This window comes from Gymnoscopelus braueri (genome assembly GCF_963280865.1).
Source record: "Gymnoscopelus braueri genome assembly, chromosome: 24".
Classification (NCBI taxonomy): domain Eukaryota; kingdom Metazoa; phylum Chordata; class Actinopteri; order Myctophiformes; family Myctophidae; genus Gymnoscopelus; species Gymnoscopelus braueri.
This window is the reverse complement of record NC_137626.1, coordinates 24,057,800-24,070,056: the sequence shown is the minus strand read 5'-3', so window position 1 is coordinate 24,070,056 and position 12,257 is coordinate 24,057,800. Positions and strand designations below refer to the sequence as shown.

General features: G+C 41.1%; 1 protein-coding gene across 1 annotated transcript; it reads left to right on the top strand.

Moving 5' to 3' along the window:
- The first annotated feature begins 4,378 nt into the window (after positions 1-4,378).
- On the top strand, positions 4,379-7,143 carry LOC308080353 (uncharacterized protein). The gene is made up of 5 exons (XM_080422177.1): positions 4,379-4,740; positions 4,925-5,377; positions 5,866-6,161; positions 6,417-6,544; positions 6,733-7,143. Exon 2 carries the CDS (start codon positions 5,031-5,033, stop codon positions 5,370-5,372), a length of 342 nt encoding a protein of 113 aa, XP_080278303.1. The 5' UTR covers positions 4,379-4,740; positions 4,925-5,030; the 3' UTR covers positions 5,373-5,377; positions 5,866-6,161; positions 6,417-6,544; positions 6,733-7,143.
- Positions 7,144-12,257: the final 5,114 nt, after the last annotated feature.

Genomic DNA, 12,257 nt, shown 5'->3' with positions numbered 1-12,257 from the left:
CCGCTTGCCCATTGGCTTTGTCAACATCGTAAGATAGTTAGAAACTCCACTGGATATTGTGATGCAGTCACTGCAGTGGTATGGTCCAGGTGTGCCTTGGGAATTTGTGAGAACCACGCATTATTATTGCAATATTATACAACTTTTGTAACCAGAGACAGCTGGTATATAATTACATTGACAACCAAAAATGTTTGGTGTTTAATTAATCTAGTAGGTTAAGTTTAGGCACGGAACTCCCTAAAAAACAGGCGTATGTCATGCATAGGGTAACGTAACACAGCAATGTTGGCAAATGGGCAAGTGGAACTGTGCCACTCCCCAATGCTAACTTCAACTTCTGTTAAATGTCTAAGCTCCTGGCTTAGCTACGCCATAGGTGTATTTTAGTGGAACATGCTAGAGGAGGGAAGTTGTGTGTGATAAGGAGCAGGTGTGAGAGTCGGTGTGCGTGTGTACATGTGAGATTGAAATGGTACATATCCTGTGTATTTGACTTAACAAGTACTGTAATTTGCATATATCATACACAGTATTTAATTACGTTGAGATAAAGGATTTAATTATGTTGTGTAAGTCGTTATATTTACAGACGAGTGACAAAGTAAAAACAAACTAAGTCAGGTATTGGGCCACGACGAGCGACCAGAACATTTTCAATGCGCCTTGACAGATTGTACAAGTGTCTGGATCCCTAGTGGACGGATCCAGACACCATTCTACCAAAAGATATTCCCTCATTTTGTGTTTTGATGATGGTGGTGGAGGGCGCTGTGTAACATGTTGGTCCAAATTCTCCCTAGGTCTCGAACTGGTTTGAGGCCATAGCATATTTTATTATACTCATTGATTTGGCCCTCTAACGGGGCAAGTGGACCCAATCTATGCCGGGAGAATTCTCCCCCAACGCATAACAGAGCCCCCCCGGACACCCTCACTTTAGGGGTCAAGCATTCAGGCCTGTACTGTTCTCTTTGTGTATGCCCTGCACTCCCCCACTTGTTGAGATTATGGTGAAGGATGACTCATCTGACCATATCACTTGTTTGCACATCTCTAGACCAGTGCCTAATGGTTTTTGTACCACTGAACTCTCAAATGTCCATTTGTCTTTGTAATGGTGAGTTTGTGCACTGCAGCCCTACTGTTACTTCGCTTCTATGCAGTTAACAGATTGTTCTTGCTCCGGCATTGACATTCCAACCCTCACCTGAGGACAGCTCATATGGTTGTCCTTGCATATCGCACTAATGCACGAGCATCGCGATCATTAAATGTTCGCTTTCGACCACATTTTCCATCTGTACTTACAGATGTCTTTCCAATAAATCAAAATACAGATGTCACTTGACTTAAGTCACTGTTTTTATTGAAACACAAGTTAGTTGACCAGTCTTTGTCTGAAGCTCCTTCCATCCTGCCCCAATAATGAAACCCTCTTTCATAGACACTTAAATATTTTTGTCCTGCCAACTTGATCCAAAATCGAGGTCAACTGGGGATGTGCATTTTTATACATGACACAGAGCATGATACAGGAGGATGTTAAAATTGATTAATTATATCATGCAGTACACCTGTATGGAAGCAGGTGCGTTTGCCTTTTGTCACTAGTCTCCTCTTTTAATTGGGCCTCCAAAGTGCTCCACTGGTATGAACGGGAGCAGTGGATATACAGAGTAAGTCCCCCAATCTAGTTTTTTGGTCTATAATACGCGTATATCACCAGTATCTTTTTCTCTCAAATCTTGTAGATAGACTTGGTCCCACAAGACCCCACACTCTTTAGTTTAGGGCACCACCTGGTTTTTGTTCTGCATGACGCCCCTGCTCCTGAGGGTGTGTTCCCACTTTGCAGAGTGCTGACAGTTGCTTAGACCTGTGTCATGGGGTTGATATACCTTTCAGTTGATAAGCCATGCCTCCAATCCTGGTGCCTTAAGCAATTTCTTCTGTGTCTTCCACCTTTGAAGCACAGCATTTTCTTTCTTTTTTTTTACATCACTAATGCAATAGCATACTGTATAAGATTAGTAGGTTAAGGTTGATTTGATAGGTATGATCTTTTGTGTGCAAAGGGGTGGTTGGTATAAACTTTTGCTTGAAAATAAGAGACTTGTCCGTGAAGCACCCACATCCAGTGTGTTAATTTAACTCTAAAAATGTAAACACCCAGGAGCTGGGTCGAGTAAAATTAACACTGGACATTAATGTCAGGGTAACTCTTGTACAAATTATTATTTATTTATTTGTTCCCTTTTTTGTTGAGTTATACTTCGGTTTGAACTCTTCTGATTGTCTTGCTGACCTGAAAAGACCTGAAATGCACTGATGTAGAAGGAATCATGATGTGTGATTATTAAATAAATTACCTATTAATTGTATCAGTCTTTTGAACTTATTTGTGTAATTTTAAAATGTATTTAGATTTCATTATTTTCTATGGTGGGATACCTCTTGTGTACAAGTAGCAGTATCATGGAACTGGGTCAAGTATGACTTCAATGAAACTGGGCAGTATCTAGTTGTAAATTATCATTAAACAGGTGTTGCATGCAAGTGATATTGTTTTCACAAAGGTGGCAAACGGGTCAAATCAATTCATGATTGTATGTCCTATAAAAAGAAATTAAGAAAAAAAAGAAATTAAGAAAAACTATGTTGAGATATAACCAGCAGAAAGCTGTAAAGATATCACCAGCAAAAGGAAAATGGTACATTTTTGGAAAACGTACCAGTCCTATCCCACCTAGTGGCTGTATGGCAGACATGTAAAGTTATTCAGCACAGATAACCACAGGTTTAATTATTTTTGTTTTACTGCTGTCTACCCTTTCTTTCAATCTGTTACACAGTCCCACCCCTTCTTGGCATGTAAGCAGATCAGAATCCCCCATCTACGCCCACCCCTTTTCCGTCGATGAACTTGTAATTACTTTCAATAATAAACTAAGATCAACACTAGACTCCATTGCACCTGTCAAACTAAAAAAGATTTCCTCTAAACAAAAACCACCAGTTCACGTCCAAATAAGTGGTTTTAACAAGAGTAATTCTGTCTCTTCTGTCCTTTCCTCTGCTCACCTGCGTCCCACTTGGATAACTGGGTTAATAATTGGACGTATAAAACCTGTATGAGGCTCGTTTTCCAAGTCCCAAATAAAAGCAAAGCTGTATTTATGGCGTATACATGGGCAACTGGCGCCCCAGGGGGTCATATACATGTGGACCCCACCTTCATTTAATGCGGCCCACCGGTCAATATCCGAGTACTGATTCCAATGCGGTTCCAATTCCAAACATGCAAGTTTACATGATCCGTTTTTATTACAGTCCACTGTATTAAATTATATTGTTTTATGTCCAATGTATTTGTATTTAAGTTAATAAAATGTATATAAGCATTACTAAATGCATTTGAAATAAAACATAATGTTTCACTGAATAATAATTGTTAATATCCCTTTATTATTACATTTGTGACTATTATGGTCTATTTGAGTGATGGGGTTTACAGTGAGAGTGGTGAGAGTGCAGATACCCAATGTGGCCCTCTGGAGTGAGTGTGGAAATGTTGTGGCCCTGTATATAATTTTTTTTACACCTCATGTGTAAGCCTAGTCCAGGCCTATTTCAGACCAAAGCACACTTCTGGTTGGCTGCTGCTTTGTCTCACCGCATAGCAACAGCGGGGAAGGCGTAGGCGGAAGGCGTAGGCGTTCCTTGCCATAAACAATACATGAACACGTTTCAGAGCAAGTTTATTTTACTGTAATCTTTCAATCGATTGTGTTCTGGCTTGGAACTAACGTTGCATACTTTAAGTTCCTATTTATCGGTTAGGGTTATCGGTTAAAATAAAGTTATATTATTATTAAACTCTTAGTGTTTTGCCAATTATTTGGGGGTCCACTTGCAATATCCTCATGGCCCATGGCACACTGGGGAATCGCTGATTTAGATAATACTTTAGGAAAGAACACTGTTTAAAAGACCACAGAACATAAATAAATCCATCATGAAATCAGTATTATATTTGATGATCTGGGGGGCGGGGTGGAGTGTTAACTGGAAGTGATACCACTGCTGTGAACAGAACAGAAACGAAACCTATACTCTATATATGTAGTTTTGGATATCAGTGCCTGTGATTTCTGAACACGGAAGAGAGTGAAGATAAACAGGTGAAGCTTGTTTTGAAAGACGACAGACAAGGAGCAGCCTGCACACAGACGGACAGAGAAGTAGAGACATTAATACATATAGATACTCTCTGCCTGGCCTACTTGTTGTTAACTAGATGTACGAATGCTTGTGTTATTGTTGTACTGTTTTATTGGATCTTGTTTAGTCGATACACTTATTTGTTTTAGCTCCTGCTCATTTGATTTTGCTATTGTTGTCTCATCTGTTTAAGGAAATAGGTAGCTGATATAATGCACTTTTACCTTAGCGCTAGGTATACTCTTGGTTGCTTGTTTTTGCAGAAAATGCACTTAAAACTTCTGGTGATTAGTAGTTTTCGTTCCCTACCTATGTTGAATGCACTTATTGTAAGTCGCTTTGGATAAAAGCGTCTGCTAAATGACTGTAATGTAATGTAATGTAATTTAATACAGATAGTGTTTCCTGACGAGCTCTGCTGGACAGCACTAAGGACCATGAGGCCGAACAGACCAGCTGTCTTCTACATTCTCAATATGATTCTGATGGTGGAGTCTACGACTACATCTGGACCTGGTAGGTTTGGACTAGACGCACACACGCACACACACACACACACACACACACACACACACACACACACACACACACACACACACACACACACACACACACACACACACACACACACACACACTCAAAGTTAAGGCTGGAAGAATTAAACCGTATTAAATCCTTTTCTTCAATCTATCCTGTCCAGTCTATCCAGGTACAAACTTGCGAGGCCAGATGTTTACTCTGTCACGATATGGAGGAGGAGTCTCCCTCTACCCTCCCTTCTTAAATCCATCATCCCCCTCTCCCTCATGGACTCCTTATACCACCTCCTACTGGCCATGGAAGACAACCACCTCACCCCCATGGAAGACAACCACATCACCCCCAAGGAAGACAACCACATCTCCCCCATGGAAGACAACCACATCCCCCCCAAGGAAGACAACCACATCACCCCCATGGAAGACAAACACATCTCCCCCATGGAAGACAAACACATCAAAACCGAAGACAACCACATCTCCCCCATGGAAGACAAACACATCAGAACCGAAGACAACCACATCACCCCGAAACAAGACAACCACATCACCCCCAAGGAAGACAACAACTCCAGGGACCACATCACCCCCAACCACAGCGTCTCCTAGAGGAGGTGAGTTTGGTCTGGTCTGATATGTTCTTTTTTTCTTGTGAATTAGAACAGCCTGTTTAATTTCCTGCTATTTCAGCTTCAGTCATTTAGCAGAAGCTCTTACTGATCTACTGCTGGACCAGTAGATCAAACTAATGTAATCTAATGTAGAACAAACGCAATGCAAATTAATGGTGCCTGTGTGTGTATGGGGATTCATGTGGCTGTACTGGGATTCTTTCTGGCAGGTGCCAGGAACCAGTGGTGACTGGTCACTCTGCTAGTTTTTCATATTATGTCACGTTAAACACACAGAATGCAATTGAATATATTAGGCTGCATTGTAGAACACAACATTCATCACCCTGGAAGAATATTAATATGTTATTATTTCATGATATGCTGACAAAAGACTAAGACTAAACTAAACCAAGTTAAGCTGAACCAAATCAAACTAAACTACACTAAACTCTCCTACTGACTCTGTGATTCTTCTGATGTGTGTGTAGGCGTGTCTGTGTGCGTGCGTTACATGGCTGAAAACTACTACCAGTACGCCCAGAGCATCTTCACCCTCAGTCCTGAAAGCGGCTCTCGTATGGTCCTGTCAGAAGATACATTTGCTCGGTTCAAGCTGACTCTCGGATACAACAGTCAACTGACCTTCAGTTCCTATAGGCAGCTCTAGCCATCCGTCAGTGATGGCCTCTGGACCAGCGTGTGTGTCACTGTGGATAGCAGGAAGGGCGTGGCCCAGGTGTTTAGAGGAGGGACTATGAGCATCAGGAGGAGACTGCCAACGCAGGTGAGCAGAGGAGAGGACAAGAGAAAGAGACAGAATTACTCTTGTTATTAGATTACAACATTCAAACAAGCCTTTCTCTCTCCTCTTCTGTGTGTGTGTGTGTGTGTGTGTGTGTGTGTGTGTGTGTGTGTGTGTGTGTGTGTGTGTGTGTGTGTGTGTGTGTGTGTGTGTGTGTGTGTGTGTGTGTGTGTGTGTGTGTGTGTGTGTGTGTGTGTGTGTGTGTGTGTGTGTGTGTGCGTGTGTGTGTGTGTTTAGTATGAGTGGACAGGTGCTCCTGTAATTGACATCAGTAACATTGATGGTCAGCTGACTGATGTTCAGGTGTGGAGTTCCAGTCTGTCCAACAATGATGTCTTCCTCTACATGACCTATGCTAACTATGGGTATGTGTGTGTGTGTGTGTGTGTGTGTGTGTGTGCATGCGTGTTCATTCAGTAGCCTACACACAGCACCTCATGAAGCTCAAGTCAAATGCCTCATTGTGTGTGTGTGTGTGTGTGTGTGTGTGTGTGTGTGTGTGTGTGTGTGTGTGTGTGTGTGTGTGTGTGTGTGTGTGTGTGTGTGTGTTCAGGGATTACCGTGGTTCTGTCCTCACCTGGTTCGAGATCAGCTACTCTCTCAGAGGGAACTCACTATTGGAGAAGGCTTATGAGATACAGGGACCAATCAGCCAGCGGACAGACCAACCAATCAGAGGACATGCCAGAGAGTCTGCAGGACTGATTGAGAAGAGAAGGAAAAAGGTTTTCAGAAAGCAAGGACGGAAAGACAGGAAAAGAGAATGGCTTTAGACTTCAGAGAAAGAGAGAGAGATTGAGAAACAGCCTGATGCAGGGAGGAAGAGAGGGACGTTAGTAGAATGAGGGAAAAGGGCAGAAGTGAGGGATGGAAATAGAGTAAAGACCTGATAAGGTCCTCTCTTGTCTTTGTTCTATGAAATGTTACAATGTCAAATAAAAATCTTCCATTTACATATAGATTAGATTAAAAAAATATATGATTACATTTAAAATATTTAAAGTTTCTGACAATGAATAACAACATTCATGCCTTGATGTGTTCGGTTGATGAGCATAATTTATGGGGTCAAATCTCAGATCCTGTCTGTTACTGTAAATCAATTATCTCACTGCTCTGATGTCTACAATAAAACATATTCAAATCTAAAAGGAGTTTTCTGTTTTAAAGTCAGATATGTAAAATTGAATGAAAATGAACAAATTCAATGAAGCTGATTGAACGAGAAGCAAGGAAAGAAATAAGCCCGATTCACCTGACAGAGTGTGGAGTGTTAACTGGAAGTGATACCACTGCTGTGAACAGAAACAAAACGCTTTCCATATCAGTGCCTGTGATTTCTGGACACGGAAGAGAGTGAAGATAAACACGTGCAGCTTGTTAGGAAAGACGACCGACAAGGAGCAAACTGCACATGATAGAGAAGTAGACACATAAATACATATAGATACAGATAGAGTTTCCTGACAGCACTAAGGACCATGAGGCCGAACAGACCACCAGCTGTCTTCTACATTCTCAATATGATTCTGATGGTGGAGTCTATGACTACATCTGGTAGACACACACACACCATGGAAAAATGAACATATAAATGAACAGATAAGAAACTGCAGGAAAGCAGAACGCAGATGGAGAAAATCTAAACTTCAAGTCCATTATGAAATTTTCAAAGAGCAACAAACTAACTACAACAAGGCCATCAGAGAAGCCAGACGAGCCCATTTCTCAGACATCATCCAAAAAAATCATGACAACCCAAAAATACTTTTTTCAACAATTGACAGCCTGATAAACCCCCATCCCATAAGTCCTAGTAAATTTTCCGCTTATTTCATAGACAAGATTACCACCATAAGAATCAACATAACCCAAACAAGGTCAGTAAACAACATTTCTCAGTGGACTCATACACCTTCCTGTACCTTAGACCATTTCACTCCGGTAAATACAGAAACTCTTAGAAAAGTTGTAACTGGTTTAAAATCTTGTACTTGCACCCTTGATCCCATCCCCACCAGCTTTTTTAAAAATGTTTTTAACTGTCTATCAGACGAATTATTAGGGTTAATTAATCAATCACTGCTCACTGGTACATTTCCTGGCCCACTAAAAACCGCCATAATAAAACCCATCCTCAAAAAAAGCACACTAGATTATTTGGTTCCTAGCAACTACCGGCCCATCTCTAATCTTCCTTTTTTAAGCAAAATTTTAGAAAAGTTGGTTTTTAATCAGCTAATTGAATTTCTAAATAAAAATAATGTGCTCGAGGTATTTCAATCAGGCTTTAGAGCAAACCATAGCACTGAGACCGCCTTAGTTAAAGTTTTAAATGACCTGAGAGTAAATGCAAATGAAAACAACCTCTCTGTCCTCGTCCTGCTAGACCTCAGTGCTGCGTTCGACACAGTAGATCATGACATCCTCCTGGACAGACTTGAGAACTACGTTGGTTTTTCCGGCACGGTTCTCAAGTGGTTGAGGTCTTACCTTACCGGTCGCGAGTCTCTAGTGTCTCTGGGTGATTACTCCTCTGATACTGAAAAGATGACCTGTGGAGTCCCTCAAGGCTCAATTTTGGGTCCCATTCTTTTTAACCTTTATATGCTACCACTTGGCTCTGTCATCAGACGACATAATATAGATTTTCACAGTTACGCTGATGACACCCAACTATATATTTCTGTATCCCCTGATGACCTAAATCCCATTAACATCCTAGTAAACTGCATCTCCGACATAAATACCTGGATGGCAGAAAACTTCCTTCAACTCAACAAAGAAAAAACTGAAATACTAGTCATCGGGAAAAAGACTCTCAGAGAAAATTTATCAGCTCAACTCCAATCAGTGACACCCAACATCAAGGAACAGGTCAGAAACCTTGGGGTCATATTTGATTCTGAGCTAAACATGGAGGCCCATATCAGAAACGTCACAAAATTATCATTTTATCACCTGAGAAACATCGCCAGAGTTCAACCATTTCTATCTCAGGCTGATACAGAACAATTAATGCACTGTTTTATTACTAGCAGGCTTGACTATTGCAATGCTCTCCTGTCTGGTCTCCCCAAAAAAGCAGTCAGTCGGTTGCAGCTCGTTCAGAACGCAGCTGCGCGTGTGCTGACAAAGACCAGACGGAGAGCACACATTACACCTATTTTAAAATCCCTCCACTGGCTGCCTGTAAGTTTTAGAATTGATTTTAAGATCCTTTTATTGGTTTTTAAATCATTACATGGAGGTGCCCCGGCCTACCTGTCTGCAATGATTTCCTGGTATGTTCCCAGCAGAACCCTTAGGTCCTCTGGCACTGGTCTCCTAGATGTTCCGGAGGCCAGCTCAAAAAGGCATGGGGAAGCAGCTTTTTGCTACTATGGTCCTAGCCTCTGGAACAGCCTGCCGGAGGCTCTGCGGGTCACCGAATCAGTTGACATTTTTAAAAGAAATCTTAAGACACACCTCTTTAGTATTGCTTTTACCTAGGTGTCTGCATTAATCCAGTTTTCTATACATATATATATACATACATATATATTTGTTTTGCTTTGCTTTATTATTATTATTGTTTATTATTTTCTTGTTTTTCCTAGTCTTATTCTAAATGTTTTCTTTTCCTCTTTTGCTGTTATCCTCCGGGTTTTCTAATCGTTATTTTTAAACCTATTATGTGAAGCACATTGAACTGCACTTGATGTATGAAATGTGCTATATAAATAAACTTTGATTGATCTTTATTGTCATGTCATAGGTTAACGGATGTAAATTTTGAGTGTGCTCCATAATTTGTAGTTTTCGTGAGAAGAGAGAGGATAGACTAGGGTAGAGCAGGAGGTCAAACAGGTCAAATAAATTGAAGATATAATAATACAGATAGCATAGTAGCAGGTACAGTACATACATGTTTAGAACATTAGCTTCATATAGGTGTGTGCATGTCCTTTTTAGGAACATCAGCATCATATGCAGGTGTATAACTTGCCGCCCTGAGGCAAGATTAAAGAAAGTAGCAACAGATAGTGTTAAGGTGCAGTTCAATAGGCCAGATGAGTATTTGGGATGTCCGCAAACATGTCTTTTTGTCCCAAGGGAGTGATGGGGGGGATTATATTTAAATCCCAATAAACAGCCCTGCCACTCCAACTGTACGTGTGTGTGTGTGTGTGTGTGTGTGTGTGTGTGTGTGTGTGTGTGTGTGTGTGTGTGTGTGTGTGTGTGTGTGTGTGTGTGTGTGTGTGTGTGTGTGTGTGTGTGTGTGTGTGTGTGTTAGTCTGCCATTCTTGGATCTGTCCCAGATGAGCAGCAGCTCAGCCAGCCGCCAGTGGTTTAAGTACATTTACTCAAGTACTGTACTTGAGTAAAATGTTGAGGTACTTTTACTTTACTGGAGTATTTCCATTTTACTTCTACTCCACTACATCTCAGAGACAAATGTTGTACTTTAACTCCACTACAATTATTTGAAAACCTTTTATGATTTCATCTTTTTTTATTCAAATTTACAAATCGGTTTGGTTCTGAGGGACCCAAAATGGCACGTTTTCGTAGATGAACTTTATTTATATAGGACTTTTCAAAAACGTTTTGGGGGAGTCCAGAAAAAAGAGAATTACAGTAGTCCAAGTGATTTGTGACAAAGGCATGGATAAGGGTTTGTGCATTAATGTATCCCCTAGCTGCCAGATTCATATTTAGATCTTAGTTGGAAAACTGCAATGGCATGGAGTGTTGAACACTTCTCCATCATGTAAAGAAAACTCCCCATTTTTACCCTAGATATACTGACATGACATGATATATTGATGATGGCAAACCTCGCACCGGAAGTTTGATGAAATACATTGCAGTGGATGGAGCGGGTTGGACCAGCTCATGAACAAACATTATTTCTGAACATTGCGACCTTTGTCATAAAATCGGTTCAGGAATATAAAAGAAGACATATCACAGGTTGTTTTCTAATCACTTGCTTTTCGAGCACATAGCACATCATTTTATTGAGTCATCTAAACAGATGCCTCAATTAGGCATCTAATCGTTTCTGTCTCGTAGGTATCGCGAGATTTGGCTGCAAGACAGGAAATGGTGGACTGTCTCGCGATACTTTGGTCGTTCAGAAACATACTTTGTGCCCTTTAGATACCTCTATAAAATTATACAGTGTACACATACACGAAAAGCAACACAGCAGAAAACAACCTCTGGGGGAGCCCGGGATCGAACTGAGAACCTCACGGCCGCTCTACCGGCCACTCTAAACCTGAGCCATTGCCACCCCACTCCACTGCAATGTATTTTATCAAACCTCCGGTGCGAGGTTTGCCACCCATGGGTGTGTCATGTCAATATATCTAGAGAACGGACGGAGTGCACATCTTTTCCTTTCAAAACCTTCCTTGTTCCTCCCTAGTAGGCTACAGGTGTAATGCAGGTAATCAGTGTGTTTGTGAGAAACAAGCGGCCAGGTCTATGAAAACAAGCCCCCAAAAAAGCAACTACTAGGCTATGTTTTACCACTTTACATCAGCTATTTGATAATAGCAGATCGACAAGCTAACAATGCGTCACATCGCAACATGTGAGCTTGTAGATCTGCTATTTTCAAAAAATATTGGGGGTAAAGTGGTATTTTTTGAATATTTTTGAAACATTTTAACAACAAAAATCTTGTATGGGGGTCCCTGGCACATTATTTTCAGATGGTGGTGTGCGGACAAATACATATTAATCTGGGGGTCCTTGAAATGAAAAAAATGTGCTGTGTGGAACCACTGAAAAGACATTAGGAAGCACGACAAAATAAACAACTACACTTAAGAATCAAGCCCAAAGTTGTTTATTATAAGCAGACATGGCAACACTGGTAAACAGGTAACCACTTGATATCGGTCCACCCCCCCCTACTCCCCTACCTTCCTACTTCCTGGGCGTGGCCAGGAATAAGGTGAATAGCCAGTTAAAGATATGAAGACTGACAGGTGAAATACCCCAATCAGACAACATCCCTCAACTACTTGTCCTGTCCGTTCTCTACCTCTCTGCCCCATGCTCTGCTGTGAATCCTCATTCTCA